The 25815-nt window shown below is 35.2% G+C and overlaps 1 protein-coding gene across 1 annotated transcript in view; it reads right to left on the bottom strand.

The window, feature by feature from the left end:
- The window catches only part of Lrrc72 (leucine rich repeat containing 72), a 53330-nt gene that overhangs the window by 19627 nt on the left and 7888 nt on the right, over window positions 1-25815 (bottom strand). The window contains exon 3 of the mRNA XM_076853746.1: window positions 20489-20558. Coding sequence (XP_076709861.1) covers window positions 20489-20558 — 70 coding nt within the window. The remainder of the gene's footprint in view (window positions 1-20488; window positions 20559-25815) is intronic.

The raw sequence follows: 25815 nt of genomic DNA, 5'->3' as shown, positions 1-25815 counted from the left end.
TTAAGGAAAGGAACCATATTTCCCCAGTAGCTTATATTTCCCACTCCCTGCTCTCCAAACCAAATGGTGAAGTTGCGTTCTTACTTTTCAGATTTGATTTAAAATTCAGTGTGTATGAGTTAGAAATAAATGCTCGTTTGAAATAAGTACTCTCTTGAAAATTCCCCAAATGAACCAGGAAGTACTATCTACATGATAGAAGATATTCAATGCTAAAATGTATTTCAGAAATCCTCTCTTAGCCTGCAAGAAGAACCCCATTTAAAAACATTGACTCTATAATCTCTATAAAATTTTCCTTATTTGTTTGAATTAGATAAGACATGGTATAGTCTTAGAGGAGGGCAGGTATATTCTAAGAGCAGCAGGTAAGTTAAGTATTATGTCTTTGCTACTTAAAAAAGGATCTAACAGGGAGAAGCTTCTCATGCAATAGTTATTAATCAAGTATTAAGTCCATACATACATATATATATATATATATATATATATATATATATATATATGATCTTGACCATAAATTTGTTTTTCTAAACCTATATATAGACCCATTATTATTCAATGGAATTGTTTTATCATTTGAGAAGTAGATTGAGTTAAGTAGATGTCAACCCATGTGACAGTGAGAATTTATTAGAAATTTTATTCATGACCTTCTCATATTTCAGAAAAACCATTTTGGGTTGTAACCAAAGTTTGAAAAATAGTTCCTTTGATGAGTTTTCATATCTTTTAATATTGGTAACATGCACAAATTGTGATGCTATAAAAGGCATGTGTACCATTCATCTCATCACTTCCAGACTCAACACCGCAAAATTATGTCAGCAGTCATTCAGCAGAACCACCAAAGATTTCACCACAGTTTTCAGTAAGGCATGAGAGGACCTGTGTTTCTCCAAGGCAGGGAAACTGTTCACAATAGGAGGGGAAGAGTCCCAGGAAGCTTCTAGGCCCTTTCAGCTTTTTCTACTTCCTTTCACCTGTCCCTGGCTCTAATCATCACCACACTTGACATCAACGTAGGAAAAGAACACCAGTGGAAAACATCACCTCTTTTTCTCTCCTTGGCTATTCATCTGCTGACCACACATGAATGGAACATTGCTAGTTAGTTGAGACTAATTTCTCTTGCATTGCTCATTAGCACAGAACACTAACAAATGTGACTGTTTCATCTTGATTATAAAATTGTAGTTCTCCCATTGACATCCTTGGAGCATGACCACTGCTATTATGATTCCACTCTTTGTTAATGTGAGGTGGGTGAGAGGAAATAGAATGAGAAGAAACAAAGATCGTGAAGACCTTTGGGGGCTATTAAAATATTTGGTGCAGAAGAGTGGTATTGCTCAATTTCACTAAAGTGAAAAAAATGGCAGGGTAGAAGGTAGGGAAGACAAAATAGTAGCTACAATGGCAAGAGACAAAAAAGGAAAGTGTTACTTTAGTTTAGGAAAGCTGGTGGTGGCCCAAAGTAGAGTAATGGCAGTGGAAAAAAGAACAACTTAGAGGAAATTGATCGTTCTAAGGTATAATTCACAGAAAATAATACATGTGGAAATTTAGCAAATTAATTAGTCAGAGATAGGAATTAGAAGACATACTAATTGTCCTGATACTCAAGCTAGTATTAAATAAAATGTTACTATGCTTATTCATTGAAAAAATGATTCATTCTAAAGATTTCCAAAAACCTTATATTTAGTGTAACAGTTCATAAGTTATAATATATTAATTCAAAGTTTGGCTGATGGCAAGTGCTCACTAAATGATAGCTATTATTATTTATTTTTAAACCATTACTATTATTTTTATACAGGTACATACACTTGCATTTAATGTGAAGCACTTACAGGAAACCACTGAAGTGTACTACCAAGGAAAAATATATACCAGCAAGAATTGAAAATGAAGAAGGCATAGTTTAGAGCACAGTTCTCAACCTCTCCCACTTACAATGATATTCTGAACCACAAAATTCTTGGATTTGGGGACATGGGACAGCCCTGAGCATGTTTCAGCATGTTTAGCAGCATCTCTAGCCTCCACCCACTAGGTGCCAGTAGCACACACACTCCAGCTGTGACAATCCAAACTTTCTAGACAATATGAAACACCCCTTAGGAAAGGGTCATATTATTTATTTTATGCTACTTACTCCATCTCCAGTTTACCTAGGAGGAAACTGTAGTTCAGAGAAGTTAAACAAATTTCTCAAGATCCACAGATCATAAGTAGGAGAACAAGGATGAAAATCCAAGTCTGACTCTGAAAGCATCAATTGGCATATTTTTCATCATAATTCGGCTTCTTTATTTGGGGTGAGGACTTTTATATAAGCCATCTATAAGTTATTAATTTGAGAATTAGATAAAGTACTGGGAAATATTTTATAAATAAATTTATTTCTAGTATTTCAGCAATAACCCCCAAACATGTCTAAATTGCACATAGAAATATTTGACCTGTAAAGAAAAAATATATAATAATCTTGGCCTTATATATGTATATATTAGCATATTTAATCTTCACTATAAACACATGAGGTAGGGTACTGTTTATATTTTACTTTAAGATGTTAAAACTAAGACATGGAAAGGCTAAATAACTTGCCCAAGATTATACAGTTAGTATTTGATGAACCTGGGGTTTGACTCAGACTCTTGGAGTACCTGTTAGAAACTATTACAGTTGAGTAATACTAGGGTAGGAAGCTGAGCTATCCAGACCAGTTCATTCTAGACTTAATTTGAGCCACTGGCTGGACTTGCTTCATCTACCTGATGCATATCTTAACCTCTCAAATTGTATGGGTTCGTTTCAACATTTTCTCTAAACTGGCTACCCAACTTCAGCATAGCTTTGGGTCCTAAGTACTGTTCTATTCTTTCCCCACTCCACAAGAGAGGTTCTTTATTTTTTTCCCCAGCAAACCTAGATAGATGACTATGGTTACCAAAAAATCCAAACTAAAATAACTACCCAACAATAGTGCTAAGCAACCTCATATACAAGTAAGGGTACTTACTCTTGGCTTTTATTCAAACTTTCCTTTTAGCATTTCTTTTTTTCTCTTGATATTATCTTTACCTTGATTCTTGTTATTCCTTTTCCCTTCTCATTTTATTACCTTACAACATCCCATTTCTTCTAGAGGTAAAATATTATATTATTCATAAAGATTAAGATATTAGGTATCTCAGGGTATTTTTTTGAAATTAAAGGATTATGATCAATGGTTGACTTTCAAATCAGGTTAAATAGCCATGGTTGACCTAAGAAAACTTTTGAATATCATTCAATTTATGCTCCAAAACAACTTCCTAAGACACCAGCTTGTAAAATCAGCTTTAGGGGCTATGTTCATGAAAATAAAGTAGCATCACGGATAAGAAAAATGTCTTCAAAAAGTTTGTGCTATTGTGAAACAAGACCACAGATCTTTAGATTTGTGAGAGAATCTCAAAATTGTATGTATGATAAAAACTCTTAAATAGTTTAAGTTTGTGAGGAATGTATCTCAACGCAAACCTGTAGCTAATATAATTCCCAGTGCTAAAAACTAGAGCTTTTCCTCTAAGATTGGGATCAAGACAAGAAAAATCAATTTCGCCACTTCTTTGCAAGAAGATGCTAACAAAAGTTCTAGCCAATGTAATTAGACAAGAAAAAGAAAGAAAAGGCATTCTAAAAGAAAAGGAAGGAATGAAATTTGTCTCTACATGCTAACAGAGAAAAATCTGAAGATTACATACATGTGCACAACTTGCTTAAAACAGATAAATGAATTTTGAAAAGTTCTAGGATACAATATCAGCACACAAAATTAGTTTCATTTTTGCATACTAGTAATGATCTATCCAAAAATAAAATTAGGAAAAGAATTCTATTTATAATAGCAATAATAACCCAAACTACTTAGGAATAAATTTATCCAAAAAAGTAAAAGACCTATATATTGAAAATTTAAAAACACTGATAAAGAAATTGAAAAAACCCATAAATTTATAGAAAGATTGCATGTTCATGACTTAGAAATTTCTAATTAATACTGTGAAAATATCCCTACTACGCAAAGCAGTCTACATATCCAGTGCAATCCTTCAAAATTCCAGTGTCTTTATTTTTTATAGCAATAGAAAAAAAAATCCTTAAATTTACATGTAACCACAAAAGACCCTGAGTAGACAAAATAATCTTGAGCAAAAAGAACAAAGCTGGAAGCATCATACTTCCAAATTTCAAAACACATTATATAAAGCAATTGTAATCAACACAGCATGTTATTGGCATAAAAATAGGCATATGGAATAATGGAACAAGGTAGAGAGCCCAGAAATAAACCCACATATTTATGGTCAATTACTTTTTGACAAAGATGCCAAGAACATACATGAGGAAAGGATAGGCTCTCAAGATGTTAGGAAAACTGTGCATATGCAGAAAAATGGGATTGTGTCCTTATCTCAGAAATATGCAAAAGTCAATTTGAAATGGATCAAAGACTTAAATATGAGACCTGAAACTACTAGAAGAAAACATTGAGGAAAAAAATTACACAACACTGATTGGAGCAACAACTCTTTGGCTATCACCATGAAAGCACAGTCAATAAAAGTAAATATAGACAAATGAGAAGAAATCTAATGAAAAAGCTTCTGCACAGCAAAAATAGTAATAGACAACATGAAGAGGCAATCCATGGAATGAGAGAAAATGTATACATACACACACATATATATGTGCAAATATACATGCATGTATATATATCTGTATATATACATATATAGTTTTTGAGTATATATGTATGTATGTATGTGTGTACACATACATATATATAAAACTTCTATAACAAGGAAACAAGTTGATTAAAAAATGGACTTGAACAGACATTTCTCAAAAAAAAAAGCATACAAATAAATGGTCAACAAATACTTGTAAAAACACTTATCCATCACTAATCATTAGGGAATTGCCAATTAAAATCATAATGATATATTGTACACGTCAAAATAGCATTTATCAAAAAAATAAAATATTAGTGTCGATGATGATGTGGAGAAAACAGAAAGGGAATTTTTTTATATTTCTGGTGGAAAAGTAAACTAGTATAGCCATTATGGAAAATGGTATGGATTAATAAACTAAAAATAGAATCACCATACAATTTATTAATCCCACTCTGGAGTTTATATCCAAAGGAATTAAAATCAGCATGTTAAAGGGATACCTGCATTCCCATGTTCACTGTAGCACTATTCACAATAGCTAGTATATGGAATCAACCTAAGTGCTCATCAATGGATGAATGGACAAAAAATAAATGAAGTATATATACACAATGGAATACTAATGAGTCATAAAAAAGAGGGAAATACTGTCATCTTCTTTATTTTTTTAATTTTTTGGTACTGGAGATTGATCCCAGGGTTGCCAAGCCACTGAGTCTTATCCTCAGCCCTTTTTTGAGTTTTATTTAGAGACAGGGTCTCACTGAGTTACTTATGGCCAAGCCAAGTTGCTGGAGTTGGCTTTGAATTTATGATGATCCCCCTGCCTCAGCCTCTCATGCCACTGGGATTACAGGTGTGAGTCACTGTGCCCAGCTTCCTGCCATTTTCAACACTATAGATTAACCTGGAGGACATTATGCTAAGTGAAATGAGCCAGGAAAGGACAAACTCCACATGATCTCACTTGTATGTGGAACCCAAAAGAGTTGAATTTCACAGAAGTACAGAATACAAAGATGGTTATCAGAGGATGGGAGGATAAAGAAGAATGGAAAGTTGTTGATCAAAGGGTACAAAGTGTCAACAGACAGGTGAAATAGGTTTTGAGACTTTGACACAGCAAGGTGACTATAGAGAATAGTATTATGTATTTCCAAAATAAGTAAAAGAGTAATTTTAAATCTCTCACCATAAAAAATGGTGAGCAATGTGACAGAAAATTTAATTAGTTCAATGTAATTATTCTATATTGTGTACATATATCCAGACATCACATGTTATAAATTCCCTAAATGTATGTGATTGTAATTTTTAATTAAAATAATATTAATAAAAAATCATTCACATGAGATTGTGTGAGGAAAATGACATTGTTAAAGGTATAGATTATACACACATATCTAATTTTGTTTCATCCAAAAAGGTATCTAAAATGACAGTAAAGGAATTGTTTTGAAACACATGTTTTAATAAGGACAAAGAAATCAGGAATTGAGACAACAGTAATATAATGTGGGGAGCTGAAAAGTATATGTCAAGTGGCAACAGAATTATTAGAAATAAGAGAATCTAATTCTAAGTCAGAGAATATTACTCAGTGCTAAAAATAATAATATCATGGCATTTGCAGGGAAATGGATGGCATTAGAGCAGATTATGCTAAGTGAAGTTAGCCAATCCCCCCCCCCCAAAAAAAATGCTGAATGTCTTCTCTGATATAAGGGGGGTGACTCAAAATGGGGAAGAGAGGAAGAGCATGGGAAGAAGATTTCCTCTACATAGGGAAGAGGGGTGGGAGGGAAAGGGAGGGAGAAAGGGAATTGCATGGATGGTGGAAGGAGACCCTCATTGTTATACAAAATACATGGATGAAGATGTGAGGAAAAAAAGAAGAGCATTACCCTAGATTAGGTACAGAGAAGTGATGGGAGGGGGGATGGGGAGATAGGAAGGATAGTAGAATGAAACAGACATTATTATTACTGTGTGCATATTTGTGAATGCATGACCAATGTGATTCTGCAACCTGTATAATCAGAAAAATGAGAAATTCTATCCCATCTGATTCAAATGTATGATATGTCAAAGTCATTGTACTGTCATGTGTAACTAATTAAAACAAATTAAAAAAATAGTAAAAAAAAGAAACAATCTGAAATATACCACAATGTTTTAAAAAGACTCAATTACTAGAAGTAGAAATAAAGAGGAAGGAATTAAATAAGCATTATATCCTTGTCTACACTTGTCTTTTTTGATAATTAAGTATCCTAATAAGTATGAGCTGACTAAAAATATATTGTATGTTATCTTTTCCTTGTTTCAAGGAGAAAATATCCTCTCTAACCTCTTTTCTTTCTCTTTATTTTTACTTTCAGTTATTGAGTCTTTTTAGAACATTGTGGTGTATCTTTTCCCTTGTCAAGAACAGCTGTTTAAGAAGCCTAGAGAATGTTCACAGACTACTATTAGACAACCGAGCCTTTCTTACCACAGAAAGACTGGAGACTTATTTTATAGATGGAATAATGCATAGTCCCCACTAGGCAGAGTTGAATGTAGAGGGTCTGAAAACAGAAAGATTAGGGGAATGCATGAACACTGAAAGCTGAGAACACTGAGCCCTCTGTCCTCAGGTTGGCTTCCTTTATCCTTGGACAGAGGATTGAAAATGACTTTTCTGGAGATTTCAAATATCAGGAGAGGAGATCCCAGTTTACTAATACCAGGGTTTCCCCCAGATCTGCCCAGTCAGACCACTTTACAATGAATCTCACAGTTGACAAGCTCCAGCCACACATGCTTAATACTTCCCATTGACATTTTAGATCTCCATCTTAATTGCAACCAGTTAGTCAAGAACATTTCATGAAAAATTCTGACATAAAAAAGGAGATTAAAAGAAATAAATGGAAACCAGATTAATTTAGAAAAAAATAGATACAATGTAAACAGCAACAGCAACACCATCATCATGATTATGCTTGAAAAGATTAGGATATTTTATCCTTGAAACAAGGAAAAGATAACATAAAATATATATATTTAATCAGCTCATACTTGTTAGGATAGCTGTTATCAAAAAAGATAACTGTTGACAAGAATGTGGAGAAATTGGAACAGTTGCACACTCTTGGTGGGAATGTAAAATGGTGCAGGCACTATGGAAGACATGGGGAAGCTCCTCAAAAATTTAAAAATAGAATTACTACATAATCTAGCAACCCCACTTCTGGATATATACCCCAAAGAATTGAAATTAGGTTCCCAAGGAGTTATCTGCATCCATGTTATTTGCAGCATTATTCAAAGTAGCCAAGAGGAGGAAATAACCCAAATGTCTATCAAAAGGAGAAGGGGATGAAGAAAATCTGTTATCTAAATATAATGTTATTCAGCCTTCAAAAAGAAGGCAATCCTACAGTTTTGACAACTTGGATGGACCTGTGGGAAATTATGTTAAGTAAAATAAGCTATTCCTTCAAGAACAAATACTATACGATTCCTCGTAAGTGGAATCTAAACTAGCCAAGGACTGCAGCAAGGCGGGGGAGTCTCAGATTTACAAAAGGAATGTGTTCTAGAAATCTGCTGTAAAATATGGTCTACTTAACAATGTGGTATGCATTTAAAAATTTATTAAGAAGTTGAAGCTGGGTGAGGTGGCACATACCTGTAATCCCAGCAGCTTGGGAGGCTGATGAGCCAGGAGAATCAGGAGTTCAAAGCCAGCCTCAGCAATGGCGAGGCGCTAAGTAACTCAGCGAGACCCTGTCTCTAAATAAAATACAAAGCAGGGCTTGGATGTGGCTCAATAGTCAAGTGCTCCTGAATTTAATCCCTGGTACCAAAAAAAAAAAAGAAAAGAAAAGTAGTTGAATCTTGTGTTGTGTTCTTATTACTACAAAGAGAAACAAACAACAACCATACAAAAATGATCTTTGGAATATTTTTGAGTGATTGATGTTATCCCCTTGATTGTAGTGAAAATCTCACGGGTATATACATATGTTCAAATTCATCAAGTTGTATACATTAAACACATGCAATTTTTTTGTGTATGATTTGTGCCCCAATACAATTGTTAAAAATATATTCTTTAATAAAACAACATAAAATTGCACAAAGGTAATACAAATACATTTTAATATAAAATATCTTATTATATAAACATAATTGTGCTCTACTATTATAAAAGGATAATATAAAAATAAACACAGAAGCTAGGCGCGGTGGCACACCCCTTTAAATCCCAGCTGCTCTGGAGGCTGATTTAGAAGGATTGTGTCCTCAAAGCCAGACTCAGCAACTTAGCAAGGCCCTAAGCAATTTAGCAACATAAAATGGAATTAAAAAAGGGGCTGGGAGATGGGTGCAGTGGTACACAACTGTAATTCCAGGAGGCTGAGGCAGAAGGATGGCAAGTTCAAAGCCAGCCTCAGCAAAAGTGAGATGCTAAGCAACTCAATGAGACCCTGTCTCTGAATAAAATACAAAATAGGGCTGGAGATGTGACTCAGCAGTCAAGTGCCCCTCAGTTCAATCCCTGGTTACCCCACCACCACCACCAAAAAAGTGGGGGGGGGGCTGGGGAATGGCTCGGTGATTAAGTGCCTCTGGCACAAAATAAATAAATAAATAAACAAACATACAAACAAATAAAAAAAAGAGCCCTTGAAAAATAAAAACCTGAAAGGAGATATTAGGAACATATTACATCCTATTAGGAGAGTTGGAAGAGAAAGTTGAGGAACTCTTCCAGAAAGTAGAAGAAAATGACAAAGAAACAAAAATAAATTTTCAAAAACTGAGAATATAAAAGAAAGTTTGAAAATGAGTTCAGTGTTTAACATATACATATAGTTCCAGGAACAGAGAACTATAGGCATAGAAGAGAAAGAAATCAATATACTTTAAGCAAATATCTCCATATTAAAAGACATGAGTTTCCAGATAGAAGTTTTCTCAAACCCAGCACAGTAGATGATAAAGTTAAACCAATGCACATTATTGTGAAATGTCAGAACACTAAGAACAACAGAACATAAGAGCATGTGCGTGCTCGTGCACACACACACACACACACATACACATCCCAAATTCAAGGATCAGAACTCAGATGGCTTCACATGCCTCAACAGCTACACTGAAAATTAGATGACAAAGGAGAGATGTTTTATTGTCAATGTAGAATTCTATTAGTCAGAGAAGCCAAAATATTGGTTCAAATGTTGAGAATTGAATAAACACAAGTACAAGCATGCAGAATCTTAAAAAAAATTATCACCTGCACTTCTGCACTCCTTTCTCAGGAAGACACTGGAGTATGTGCTCTAGGGGGAAAAAAAAAGACATGCAGTCTAAGAAACAGGAGAGGAGCCAAGGACACTCCCAGATGAAGGGTGATTGTAGTTGTACATAGTCTCACAGGGCAAACAGTCCAGAGCGAGTCAGAAGGCCTGGGAAGACTCCGAGAAAATGAAAGTAGGGCTGGATTTGTGGCTCAGTGCTAGAGTGCTTGCCTAGCATGTACAAGATCATGGGTTCAATCACCAGCACCAAAGCCAAAACCAAACCAAAGCAAAAAATGTAATTGAATGTATTAAGTAGATGTGGTCAATTAACAGAGTTTAGGTTGTTTGGATGGGAATAGCAGTTTTAAAATGTATTAGTTTGCTAGGGCTGCCATAATAAATACCACAGAATAGTTGGCTTAAATGGCAGGAAAATTTCCCTTACAGTTCTGGAAGCTGAAAGTCCCTGATCAACGTATTGAAAGAATTGGGTTTCATTCTGGTGTTTCTCCATGTGGCTTGTGGATAACAACCTTGTGGTGCCCTCTCATGATCTTCTCTCTGTATTGTGCACATGGCTAGTATCTCTCTTTCTGTGTCCTAATCTCTTCTTTTTATAGACACTGTCACGTTAGATTAGGCCCATGCTAATTATCCCATTTTAACTTAATTCTTCTCTCACTGCACAATCTCCATACACAGTCACATTCTGAGGAACCAGAAATAAGGACTTCAATGTCTAAATTTGGTGGCGGGGGTGGGGGGGCGGTGGGACACAATTCAGCCTGTAATGAAAATCAAATAAAAAATAAATCAGACAAATATAAACTCCAGGGAATCTAAGGAAATGCAATAAAGGAAAAGCAGAGTATAATACATGGCTTATTGTTCTGAAAAGCATACTTTGTTATAACAATATAACCAGTGAATATTGATTTAACTCAAATTACAATACAACCACATCAGGAGACTGGGGAATGGAAAGTATGCATATGTGTGGTAGATCTGGGGATGAGAAAGAACTAGGTCGTCATCTTCCTCAATGAGAACAAAATAGCTATTGTGTAAAAGAAGTAATAGCAACACTGGCGGGTGATTTAGAGAAATGTTGATAGGTAATAAAATATCACGTAAAGGAATTGAAAGTTGTTGCATCTGAAAGTTATTTCATCTATTGCCAACATGTAGAACTAGCTAATTCTTTAAACAATTGTTATATGTATAAATAGTTCTGTTGAAAGAAGAAATATATATATACAGGGAAATAGTATCTCTCTCTCTCTCTCATTGTGGATGAACACAATATCTTTATTTTTTATGTGGTGCTGAGGATTAAATCCTGTGCCCCAGACATGCAAGGCAGATGCTCTACCACTGAGCTACAGCCCCAGCCCAGGATCTTAATATTTTATCTTGTGACTACTGTGAGTTTCTTTGATTAGTACTTCACATAGGCCATCTCATGATGACCTTTGAAGTAGTCATGAAGAATAAATATGCTATATTACACAAGTGGAAACAGCTCTAAGAGAGAGGATGTGATTTGCTACATACTGTTAGCTGGTTAGTGACAGAATCTGAGCTGTACCTGAACTTATCATCTATTTACCTAATAACTACTCTCATCCAGGTTCTCTTACAGGAGCATAGCAAATGTTCGTGCTATTTCTTTCATTTCAACTTCCTAAACATTACTTAACAAAATTTGGGAGTTACTTGTCACAATTTTTTGGATGCCTAGCATCTAAATCTCCTCTCCATAATTCAAGATATTCGCCATCCAATGAGTGTTGGTAGGAATCAGAACCCACTCCCCACTGGACAAGGTATTTGTTTTCACAATCCAGCAGGTAAAGCATTCACAGCGCCTAGGCTAAGTCAATCCAATGCATCCACACTGAACTTCAAATCAAGAAATGGTAAGGCAAAGAGGTTGAGACAGTTGGAGTTAATTCTGGTGGTGGCAGGAATGGAGACAATATTTGTCTTCCACAGCATTGGAAATGATGGCAGTGGTGACAGTGGGTGTGTCCCGTGGCTGGTGCTGGCAACACCAAGAGTGCAAGCTGGGGCTTTTCTTGTGGATTGGAAAGTCAAAACTGTTTGTAGAAACTGGTTCTATGACATGGTTTTGACCACAGCTCCCTTTGATTCTGAGTATTTCCAGAACTTGATTCTTAAACTTCTGTAATATCTACCCAATATCTTTTCAATTAATAATTGTTCTGCTTAAAATAGCAGAAGCATGCTTAGTCCAGTGACCTTCGATTACCTGAACTAGTGTTCATGCAAAGAAAATTTCCTAGCTATGATTCAAATAAACAGAATCTAACATTTTCAAATGAACAAAAGTACTAGGCAAAATATTACCACATTAGTCTCCTCACATTTATAATTGATGTCCAATTACATGCCATTTGTGATTCACTGACAAAATGAGATTATTGTATTCATGAGACAATATCAGGGTTTTTATTTACTCATTCTTCCATTCAACAAACACTGTGGGGCATTTATGTGCAAGTCTCTGCTAAGTCCTGGAGGCATAGCAGTGAATAAAAAAGAAAAAAACAATTCCTACCTTTGTTGTAGTAGGGTGAGATACAATAAACAACACACACAATAAGTAAAATGCATATTATAAGTTGCTAAGTGCTGTGGGAAGAAATAAAGCCTGGCGATCAGCCTGGGGAGGCAATGCGGAGTTTTAGTGAGATTGGTCAGTTCAGCCTCCTGGACGAAGAGCTATTTGGAGGGACTCATTAAAGGAGGAGTGGGGCCTGTGGTTATCTGTAGGAGAAGCACTAGGGGACAAACCAGGGCCTGGGCCCAGAGATAGGAGGGTGTCCAGGGTGGCTGGATAGAGTCAGTCAGGCACAGATAATAGGTGATGAAGACAGAGATATCCAGTGTCACACTTGTTTAGTTCCTTGTAGATTACTGAAAAAGTAACAAGGAGCCATCCAGGGTTTTGAGCAGAGGCATGGCATGTTTTCACTTAGATTTACATAATCACATTTTTTTTGTTACACTGATTTTCGGCAGGTGTGTGTGTGTGTGTGTGTGTGTGTGTGTGAGAGAGAGAGAGAGAGAGAGAGAGAGAGAGAGTTTGATTTTTTTTTTCCCCAGGGAGTTTTTGACCATGTGTGGGAATATTTTTGGTTGACATTGTGGGGTTGGGGAACCTCCTGGGAAACAATAGGTAGAGGCCAGGGATAGTATTAAACATTCTAAAATGCACAAGACAGCTCCCACCACCTGGAATCACAGTTCAAAATGTCAGGAGCATCAAGGTTGAAAAATTCTAGAAGAAAAGACCACAGATTAGTGTGGAGAGCAGGTTGTGTCCTGCTCTGAGTTACTCTTGTTTTATAAAGCAAATAGTTTGCTATGAGTTATTCCGTTTTGAATAAAAGTATCAAGGTAGAATGACTCCATACCTTGTTTGTATAAATAAATAACCACCATTTATCCAGTACAACCGTAGAGCACAAATTGATAATTTATTCATGTGAATAAAAACTTATCAAATTCGATCAGGAGCACATGGACACTTGAGCATATCAGATCATATCAGAAACACCAGACATAGGAGCTTCTCAATTTCATCAGAGGGAACCCCCTCACCTAACACCCATAAAAGGAAGAATACCCCAAGAGTGAACACAGGTGCCATTGACCCTGTCATCTGGTCACTTATTATAAACTTGCTCAGAAAAATTGCCACAGCACTGAAATAATGATGATGATAATAATAATAATAATAATAATAATAATAATTCTTTCTTTTTCTTTGCTTTTTTTTCTGGTATTGGAGATTTAACCTAGGGGTGCTGTACCACTGAGTTATATCTCCCTTTGAACTTCTGACTCTATCCCTGGACTTCTGCTTGGTGAGCTTTCTCCTACCAGTGACAGCCCATGACCCACGCTAAGTGACACTTCAAACTGTCTACTGTCCACACCCTGGCCTCCACTCTGTGCAAGCTGATTCCTTTAAGTCCTTATCTGACCACCTGTGGTGACTGTTTTTGCATCTTCCCCTGCCTGTGTCCTTGGAACTGCCTCTTGAACCTATAGCCACCTTAATACTTTCTTAGCCTTTTTGTAACCTCTATCGTTGTGTGAAGCATGATGTGTGAGTGTTAAACACATTAGTAATTAAGATCACTTTGGAATAAAATAACTTATGGCCTTGATCCTTATACCAAGTGAAACATAAGTATTTTGGTGAATTAAAGCTGATCAAAGTGATATAACTTGTAGATTTATTGTTATTCAACAAATTCTGACATTGTGGAAAGACACAATGTGTCTGGTCTATGTTAATGACAACCAGGGATTAAACAACATAGTAAAATTCTACAATATGATACATTTTTGTGTGAATTAAGAGTGTATTATTATTATATACTTGACTATTAATATCTCAATATTTTCTAAATTTATATAAAATTTAAATATGAGTTGGGGAAATTTTTTAATAATTACACCAAATTATATAGGAGGAGGAAGAAGAAAAAAAATACAATATGTTTTCAGGATTCCTGAAATCACTTTTATGGTGTTCCTATCCTTTAAATTAAAACAGTACATTTTTTATTTAAAAATATGTATAGTACTTAAAAAATACAATCTGCAGTTTAAAACATTCAGAAATAACTATTTTTATGTAGTACAGACTTTCATTCTCAGGTATTTCCCTCTCATTTCCAAGTTACTGAAAATTTTGTATACGTTCTTTCCAAAAATAGAATGTATCTCTTGGTTACATCATAACTAGATATATATCAGACATATCCACAAGTTTCAAAACTATCTATGATAGGCTTATTTTGGGATTATATGTTGAGTTTACTTTTTTTAGGAGGTTTTAAATATATTTTGAGAACATAATTCTTTCAACAAAACTGACATAGCAATATAATAAATGTTTCCCTGAGGTGACAGAAATGTGTAAGGTCACAAATTATATGAAATGCATATAGTTCATTTTGTTCTTTAATAACTCTTATACTCCACCATAAGGTGTGTGTGCTTTTAATCACTTTTTTAAAAGAGGTAAGTTGTAAACAAATGAATAAATAAATATGTACATATAAAATTAATGCACAGATAAATCTGATTGAGGGAGCCAAAAAAAATTCTAACATACAAAGCATGTTGTCAAACTCCCAGTTAAAAAGTACAGTAGCCTTCCTGAGCCATGCAAGGTTTCACTTCTCTTAGTTTCAGGTACCTACTGTCAACCACAGTCTGAAAATATTAAATGTAAAATTCCAGAAATAAACAATTCATAAGTTTTAAGTTGCATGCCATTCTGTGAAGCTTGTTGAAATCTTACACTGTCCTGCTTCATCCTGCCAGGGATGTGAATCATCCTTTGTCCAACAAACCCAGGTCATAGGTACCTGCCTCCCCCGCCACCCCCCAAAAATGTCAGTAGACCTTTTGGTTATCAGATACACTATCACAGTATCCTAGAACTTACGTTCAAGTAACCTTTATTTTACTTCATAATGACCCCAAAGGGTAAGAGAAGTGATGCAAGCCATTTGGATATGTTCAAGAGAAGCCATAAAGTGTTCCCTTTATATGAAAATGTGAAATACAATAAAATATTTAAGACCAAGAGAGAGATCATATTCACCTGATTATTATTACAGCACATTGTTATAGTTGTTTTATTATAGCTATATATACAGGGTTTGGTACTATCTATAGTTTCAGGCATCTCTGAGGCAGGAGGGTCTTGGATTGTATCTCTCATTGATAAGGAAGGACTATACTATACTACCATTGAAAGAATTCTTTATTAAATACTTAAAACAGATTAAAATAATTATTTATATTTTCAAATTATGATTTGCTAATTTTATATATAAATATTTCTTCCTAAAATATAAAATTTTGTGCTATTTTCTAAATTCTCAATATGTGAATGTTAGGGAGATAGAATGCAATCATAATAAATCTTAGCAGAACAGAAGAACAAGGATAGGATCTTTCCTAAAGCAATCTTATTCTTTTTGTTTGTTTATTTATTCAACCATTTGTGTTTTGGAGACAAAATCTTGCTAGGTTGTCCATGCTGGCCTTGAACTTCTGGGCTCAGGCAATCCTCCTGTCTCAGCCTGCCAAGTACCTAGGACTATAGGCGTACACCCTCACACCCAGCTAACAATCTTGTTCTAGCCTGACCATTCTCTGGTCAGTTAGTAAAAGCAATGTTATTATAAATGTTTCAGTTATTCTTTAGGTGATGAAAAGGAAGATTTTAAAATTTAAAGTGAATTAGTGAAACTTGTTAAAAGCTGTTAGGTTTTTGTTGCACAACAGAAACCTAGATTCCACTTTGGATAGTTGCTTGGTAAGGTGTTATACTGTATTCATCAAATGCTAATCCTAACCTGAGACAAAATAAAATATACTAAAGTACTGCTATACTTTCAGAATTAGAAGGATACTAACAAGTGGCACCAATATTACAAATATAGAACTCAATATCAGAAATCTCTAAAAGAAAAATTTTGAAGTAATGAGCCAAAATAGGAAGAGATCATATGTATGTGCCATACTAAATGTATAAAATATGAATCACTTAGATCACCTGTCTGAACCATACCCAACTTTTCATGAGAGATCAGATGGGATGACACTGTGGATCTCTAATTTCTTTAGTCAGACTTGAATAGAGAATGAGACAAGAAAGGGAGTCTTTAGAAAGCCTCAGTTAATATGCACCTCAGAACAGTTCTCTCTCTAAATATATCAGGCAGGGGATATGAGGGAAACCCAGCCCCCAAAGGGAACATACACAGTACTAATAAAAAGCTGTGAAGTATGAGGAGGAAATGAAACTAGCAAAGAACCCAGAGTTGCCAGAGGAGATCTAGTCGGCTGGGACAGTGGAGGTACTTAGAAACAAACCTGGGTCTACCTCATCATCTATTCCAGGTTCAGACCAGAAGGTCCAGTTTTGACATCCACTAGATAAATGTTTGGAAGAAGTAAGCATCTTCCTACCATGCTAGGAAGCTAGGCTCCCAAATTACCAAACTACTTCATTGCCTCCAGCGACTATTGCATTCTCTCACTGTAGGCAGCTTGCAAATAGGATGTCCTCACCAGGAACACAGTCACTCCTGTATGGCCCTACTTCTTCTGTCACTACATCAGGGACCTCACATTTATTCTGTCAGGAGTCTAATGGGAGCATAGAATAAGCAGTATCAATTAGGATGCTTGGACTCCAGGTGGCTTCTAAGATCAATTCAAACCAGCACAGAAGACAAGAGCACTTACTTATTATCTCACCTATTAGGAAGTTCAGGTGTTAGGAAGAGAGCCTCCCTCTTGCCATCTCCATGATTTTCTGGGCTTTTTCTATATGTTGGATTCATTAAGTTGGTAGGATAGTTCCTGCCTTCACATCCAGGCAAGAAAACAAGCAGAGAGAACAGGGATTTCTCTTCTTGTACTCTCTTTTAGGAATAAAGAAAGCTCTCCCAGAAGCCTCCCAGCAGATGTGCCTTTAAGTCCCCATTATAATTGGGTTACAAGCCTTTCATTGACTAGCTCAGCCCCTGAAAAGGAGGAGGGGATTTTTCTGGTTGGTTTATACAGCCCCTGGATCTGAACGGGGCCACCTACTGGAATGAAATGGAGAAAGAGTATGTTCCAAAACCCAAACCCAGATTTTGTTGGATAGGAAAAAGAAGAGAATGGATATTGAGTGGACAACCACTAATGTCTTCATAGACCTCAGTAAATATTGTGGATTGAATAAGTGAATAAACAAATAAAGATGTCTCCACTTCATTTGACTGTGCCTTATTTTTTCTAAATAGAGTCTAAAATGTTCACTAATGTAAGAATGATGTTGTTCACAAAATCAGATTGTTCTTCACAAAATATTATAATTCTAAATATTTATCTTCATATATCAATATTAATTTTGTTCAACACAATTTTCCAGACCATGTTTTACAGTGGTATGGTATATTCTCGGTGGTCAACCTAGTACAATCTAGGTTTTAAAGAAAACAGTATTTTACATGTGAACTTTGATTTAGCACTATAATATCTAATATGCCTGTTAAGAGTTTGGGAGTATGAATGCTGAGGCAATTTAGCACTCAGTTAATTATCAATCAGTAAAAAAATTTACATTAGCCTATTTACTTATCTCACTCACAATCTGTTTTAGCAGTGATATCTTTTCAGTGTTATATGGACTACACAGAATCTGTGTCTTAAAGAACAACATAAGTGATGATGGTTTTAGAAATATAGTGAATTTGTTGTATATATACAATCAGGCACAAGAAGAAAATCCAGTCTCTTCTTGTATCCCCCTTCCCTACCCCATCCTCTTCAAAAACAAAGGAATAAAATAGTTGATAGAGCACACAATCTTTCCTGTGTGCATGATGCATCTGCAGGTCAACTGTGTGAAAATCCAATGAGTGGCTGGAGGTCAGAAAATATCCACTCCCAGAAAGTGAAAAAATATTACTAAATCCCTCATTATACCTCTCCTTCTAAGACATAATGCCAACATTTGTACATGTTATTTCTTTCAAAATTTGAAAACCACTAAACACTACAAGGAGCGCACTCTAAAAACAAAGATGAGTCATTTTTGCCGTGCCTGATGATTCCCATCTTTTTCTAATCAGAGGTCACATGCTATGACCCAGGATAATTTTTGGCAGAGTGTTTAGAAAAGTTTTGAAATTCTATGCCCTTAGGTGATGTGTGCACTTTCCATTTCATTAAGCTGCCTGGGCCTTGAAGGTATTTGTGTCTGTTCTCCTAAAAATTACTTCAAGCTTATGAGACTTAGAACACTTTCATTTTCCCTTTTTTTTTTTGCTCAGTTTGTTTAAAAAACATTAGAAAATTCAATGAAGTATTGAAACATTTTCATAAACATGGATATTTAAAGACTCAGTGCTGTGGATCTGGACTTGGGCATGAAGGCAGATTATTAGTGGAAACAATTATTTTTATCAGCTGGTGTTGTGAAGTCTAAATTCAAAATGCTAAGATTGAGTTATCAACACACAATGAACAAATTACTGTTGGAAAGCCATATTTTTAAAAGTTCAAAACCTCATGACAAGTTAACTGTAAGGATTTTCTAGTTTTGAATGTTAGTTGAATCTTGCTCTTTGGTTTGGAAAGAGCTTAGAGCCCCACACTCAGGCCTCTATGATGAGGGAGAGAGGGTAGGAGGAAACTTCTTCCTAAATTCTAGCCTCTAAAAGAGGCTTTTAGGCCTCTTCCCTGTAGGTGAGTGAATGTATGGTGGGCGGGTGCCTGATTCTTCTCAAGGAAGCTAAATTGGTTTAGGTAGCAACTGGGTGCACTGACCCTCTTGGTCTCTGACTGCAGGTCCAATGGTGTGTAAGTCTTTGGAGGTAGACTCGAACTACTGTAGGAATGCTAACCTGGAACACATAACAAGGTATTCTGCCTAAGGGGATACTTTTTTATTAGCAACCCTCAGCTGCCAGTAGCATTGGGATAAAGGTAAAGTCAGGTCAGGGGGCCATTATAGTTCGAGGCCTAGAGGCATTAGAGGCTTAGTAGGTAGGCCACGGAATAATCCAGAAAGAGGAGTCAGCACAACCAATAAAAAATAAAATAAAATAAAAAGACAAAAAAATAAAAAACAAAACTTAGAGCAAAGTAAAAAAAAAAAGAAAAGAAAAGAAAAGAAAGAGGAGTCAGCTTGAGCATCTGCTGGTTTTAGAGGGTACAAAGGAAAAAACCTTACTTCTGCCTTCTCCTTAATCTACCTCCACACCACGCACTCTGTATCAAACTTGGGAAAGGCTACGGTAGAAATGATGGGGAAGGAAAATTGCCAACCACACCTTCCTATTTAAAGGGGAGGCAGATGGCCATTTGCTGTCAGTCCTAGCTAGGGCAGAGTTTGTGTGTGTGTGTGTGTGTGTGTGTGTGTGTGTGTGTGTGTCGAGAGAGAGAGAGAGAGAGAGAGAGAGAGAGAGAGAGAGAGAGAGAGATATTTGTGAATGAAAGACAGTTGATTAATGTATTCTCATTTATGAACTGAACTTATGCCTATGACCAAATAGACTGTAAGATTGTGTATTATCTAGGAGAGGAAACATGAGATTATCAAAGTTGTTTTTTGTTTTTTTTTCCAGGATCCAGGAAAGAAACACTCTCTACTGAAAAATTTCAACAGAACATGAGAGATAGACATCAAACTGCATTCTGATAGAATCTTACAGATGCCTTTATTTAATATATCATGTAAACATATAATGGATATATAGATCCCAGATACATATGTAGCAGCTATATATGATATATATATAGTCCTTACCTAAGTTTAAATTTTAGGTATGAAATATTATAACTTTTAAATATTAGCTCTATTAAAACATGAAATTAAGATAATTTAAAGATAAAATATAATACTACCTTATTATGATGAAGCCATAAGTATTTTAAGTTTTTAAACCTAGATAGATCAATGACATCTGTCAGTTCCCTGGAAAGAAAAAAAATGTGAATATTAGCAACAATAAATTTGCTCATTGGTAAACCTGGTTATAAGAATTGGTATGGTTTGGGAGTAACCAAAAAGGCCTATCTCTTTTTAGGCCCTTTCAAAATTGTAGGTACACTTGCCTGGTAATTTCTAAAATTCCATCATTATAAGTTCTTCCCTTTGGATAAGATTTGTCAGCTAGTTAAAGCTAATATATACTTAAAGGAGAGCACTTTACAACATTAGCAGAAATTTGCATCTCATTATGACTGAATTTACAGCAACCTCAGTTCAAAACAGATTTTATTGGGGAGAGGGCAGAGAGGAAAAAGAAAGTGAAGAAGATATCGGGACTTTCAAGTAAATGTGGAAACATAATTGGCTCCTGTTTCAGTCTTGTCTGCAGGGTTCTCACTTTGGGATTGGTCCTGATCTTGGCAGATGGCAGAAGGGTTTAGGGGATGAAATTGCAGGATACCAAAGGACAGAAGCTGAGCAGAGTGCTGTATTGTTTATTCACAGTAGGTTCAATATGTTACCATTCCCTTTTGCACTATGTGGGACTCCAGCTCCGGATCATGGTTGATGATTCAGTTTATTTAAAAAAATGGCAGGTGATGGGTGAGCGCGGGGAGCTAACAGAAAAAGGGGGCAACACCTCTGAGGAGCCTTGGCCATTTGACTGCTGTGGCCGGGAGTTTTCAGTTCATTTTATTTCTCAGAGCAGAAATTATAGGTCTCAATTATGTATACACAGAAGACCTTTGTGTTCATCAAACACTTATGTAGCACATACTGTTTTATCAAAACTTACAGAGCATATGAGAAACAGGCACTTATGAAAAAACTTTAAAAATACTAAGGTTACTAATGTTAATTATTATATATTAATTCATGGTATATCCTTTTCTTCTTTTTTTTCTTTTTAGTCTTATGGATTGAACCCAGGGTCTCTCACATGCTAGGCAAGCACTTTACCAATGAACTATTTCACAACCCTATTCGCACATATTTTTAACCTTAGGACACTGCAGCACTAAAATTTTCCCAACTTTTTTTTTGAAACTGTATATATTTTAAAAATCATACAAACAATATTTTAAATAAAATAAATTTTTCTTACCAACTTTTTGTATCAAGATTTCAAACCTAAGAAAAGTTGAAGGAATGGTTCAATGAACACTTGTAGGACCTTCATAATTTTTAATATAGTGCCATATTTTTTCATATTCTATTTATCTAACACATACCCATATTAATGTGGATAATTTTCTTGGTGAATCATTTGAAAATAAAATATTATTATAGTTTTCTATTTTCTCATTCTAAATAGTTTAGTACACATATCCTCAAAACAGGACAGTCTTCAGCAAAATCTCGTTATTATTATGTCTAAAAATATTGAATATAATTCAATAATCTCATTTAATCTATCATTCATATTCAGATTTCTCCCATGAACCTACATATCTTTTATAAGGTTTGTTTAAATCCAAAATCTCATCAACATTCGTATCTTGCATTCAGGTGCCTTAACCCATTAGTTCTTTTAAAATTAGATTAGTCATCTTCTGCCCTTTTTTGACCTTTTGAAAAGTACATCACAGTTGTCTGATAGAACACACCACATCCTTGATTTATCTCATCATCTCCTAATGATGAAGCTCAAGATAGATGACTTCTCAGTTACATCAGAGATAATTAAATTACTACAACCCTTCAGGAGACAAATGATGTCAGTTTGTCCCACTCTTGGTAAAGCTAAGTTCAGTCACTTGGTTAAGGTGTTATCTGCTAGTTCTCTCTATTTTAAAATTGAAAAGTAATACATGGGACCAAACTATAACCCCACGTGTATAACTTGTTCCTCAAACAATTCTTTACTCAATGATTTTAGATTAAATTGATGATTCTTACCAGAATCAATAGTTTTTTTTAATTATAAAAGAAGGTTTTTCTAGTGTTTTTATTGTTTTTACATGTAGTAGCTGGAATTCTTCTGATAGGTGCTTCTGCCCCCCACCTGTTATACAGCTCTAGGGATTAGACTCAGGACCTTGTGCATGTGAGACAATTGTTCTACCACTGAGCTACATCCCCAGTCTTTCCTCTTCTTTCTATCATTCATTCTCTTCCCCATCCTCTCTGGATTTTAAGAGTTTTTTGGGTTTTTTTTTGTTTTTTTTTTTTTTGTTTTTTTTTAAGAGAGAGAGAAAGAGAGAGAGAGAGAGAGAGAGAGAGAGAGAGAGAGAGAGAGAATTTTAATATTTATTTCTTAGTTTTCAGCAGACACAACATCTTTGTTTGTATGTGGTGCTGAGGATCGAATCCCGGGCCGCACACATGCCAGGCAAGCGCGCTACCGCTTGAGCCACATCCCCAGCCCCTTTAAGAGTTTTTTAAAAACATTCTTTGTCAGTTTTTTTTTTTTTTTTTTTTTTTTAAATTCTGTAATCACCAGGCTGAAGATTTTCAAGCAAACTCCTGTGTCTTTTTGACAAGTACCGTGGTCTTTGAACATTACCTTGGCCCAGCAGAATATTCCAGCTTCCTCCAAAGCCACTTTCAATGGGAAATTTGCACACTTAAAACATTCTCTTTATGTAGACCTATAAATAATTTCTGGGAAGGAGCACTTGGTCTTCAATGCACCTTGACTATTGCATTGGGCAATGATGATAGTGTGTTAACTTCACCTCTTTCCATGACAAATAACAAAACAAGCATTATATGGTGGCTTCAAAGAATCTCAAGCTTCTCTTAGGAAACTGACTATAAAATTCATTTTAACACATTAGTACTTTAATATATAAACTGTGTCAAGTTATTATTATTAATTTTTTGTGGTACTGGGTATTAAACTCAGGAATGCTTTACCACTGATATATATCCCGAGCCCTTTTTATTATTTTAGTTTAAGAAAGGGTCTTACTGGGCTGGGGATGTGGCTCAATCAGTAGCGCGATCGAATGGCATGCCTGCGGCCCGGGTTCGATCCTCAGCACCACATACAAACAAAGATGTTGTGTCCACCGAAAACTAAAAAATAAATATTAAAATTCTCTAAAAAAAAAAAAAAAAGAAAGAAAAGAAAAAAGAAAGGGTCTTACTAAGTTGCCAAACTAGAACGCACAATCCTACTGCCTCAGCCTCCCGTGTCTCTGGGGTTACAGGTGTCTGCCACCTGCCCAGCTTGCTATTAATTTTCTTCTAGTAGAAGTATCAACGTTGAATTTCCAGCTATTATAGGACATAATAAAGTGATTCACTTTTTAAAAGTACTTTAACTCTTTCAATTGGAAAGGTTCATTCTGCATATAACCTGTCCTAAATCAATAATGATCTGTTAACATTTTAAGGAGATGGCACAGAAGTCAAGAAGAGGTAGTTTTCCTACTAAAAATTGCCATGACTCATAACATATGACTCATATCTCATGACTGACAATAACATATCAACACATGTCACCATGCATGTTTTTTATGTTATTCAAGGAGATTTTGATAAGATGCTTTCCATTTTCCAAGGGCAAATAATGCAGTAAATCTAGTTTATTGGCCTCTGAATTGTGAAATATTTTTTGTCCCCCAAAATGGTAATTTAGTATTCTGGAGATATAAAAAGTGCTGTCCTTCACACAAGAAAACCACATTCAAGGGATCAATAGTTCTTATTTTTCTAGTGTTTTAAAGCTATTCTTTTTATCTACTTACCCTAGTGATCAATAATGAACAGTTGTCAAAATCATGGAAGTTTAGACATGCAATCATTTGACCACATGAATTATTTATCATTATTGTAAAACGAACTGATTTATAGAAAGGCTCAAAACATGACCTTAAGGGGCTGAAGTTGTAGCTCAGCCGTGGAGCACTTGCCTCATATGTATGAGGCACTGGGTTCAATTCCTAGCACCACATATAAATAATCAAATAAAATAAAGATCCATCAACAACTAAAATATTTTTTAAAAAATGACCTTACGTGTGTCAGAAATCTCTACTATGTCTCTTCTGTTCCACACTAGATGTGTTTTAAAGATTTCAAATTGGTCATTTCTTTATTCCCTTATTACCAAGAGATTCAGAGCCACTATAATTTTCTTTTATATTAGTAAATTAAAAATAAATATTTAATTAGAACAAAAGAAATATGTTCACTAATGAAGTATTTCCTCAAATCACCAGAGATATAATTATTTAATTCACTGATAAATGATAAACCAGGTGGTTGTTGTTGTTTTTTTTACCAAAAAAGTGAGTTTTACTCTTGTTTATATATTAGTAAAAGTATGTAAAAGCCTATTTTTAAAACATAGAATTTGCAGGCATTAAAGATCACTAAGGGGAGCTGGGTGCAGTAGTGTATGCCTAAAATCCTAAGGATTCGGCAGGCTGAGATAGAAGGCCAATCGGGGCAACTTAGGAAGATCCTATCACAAAATAAAATTTAAAAGGGCAGAGGGGTATAGTTCAATTTTAGAGTACCTCTGGGTTCAATTCTCACTACTGGGTGAAGGGGGAGGAATGAAGAGTAAAAGAGTATGTATCTAAAGTTTAGTTTGTGCTGTTATAACAAAATACCTGATAATAGATAATTTATAAAGAATAGAAATTTATTTATTACAATTCTGGACACTGAGAAGTTCAAGGTTAATGTTCCTATATTTTCAAAGACTCTTGTTGAATCATAACATGGTGGAATGGCTCACATGGTATCGGGGGAATGGGAGAAGACCAAGTACATTTTTTCTTTAGGAACTTACTCCTGAGATAACTAATCCAATGTGGTGATAATGACATTAATCTATGCATGAAAGCAGAGCCTTTGTGACCTAATCAATTCTTAATGGTCTTACTTCTTAATGGTGATTCATAAAGAATTACGTTTCCAACATCTGAACTTTGGGGGTCATATTCAAACCAGCGAAGGGTCATTCTATTAAATAAAAGCTGTGCCTGTACAGGATTTCACTTATTGGCCTAAAAATGATAGTGTCACACTACAATCCTATCCATAAATTCCTCTTCTCATACCTAGGTTCTGAGGTACTGTGACTGCCCTACAGAAAAACCTACTTTGTCATGTACCACCTTGGAGAGAATTTATGTGGAATCAAAGTGGGTTGTTGATATAAGGAAGGGATTTTCCTATTGAGTAGCAAAATTATTAAGGTTGTTAAGAGTTATATTATTTAATAAGTTTTATTATAATATAGGAGTGTAATGGGCTATTATTTCTAATGATGATGATGATA

This window comes from Callospermophilus lateralis, chromosome 1 (genome assembly GCF_048772815.1).
Source record: "Callospermophilus lateralis isolate mCalLat2 chromosome 1, mCalLat2.hap1, whole genome shotgun sequence".
NCBI classification, from domain to species: Eukaryota; Metazoa; Chordata; class Mammalia; order Rodentia; family Sciuridae; genus Callospermophilus; species Callospermophilus lateralis.
The sequence above is the reverse complement of the archived record's forward strand: the minus strand, read 5'-3'. Positions and strand labels throughout refer to the sequence as shown.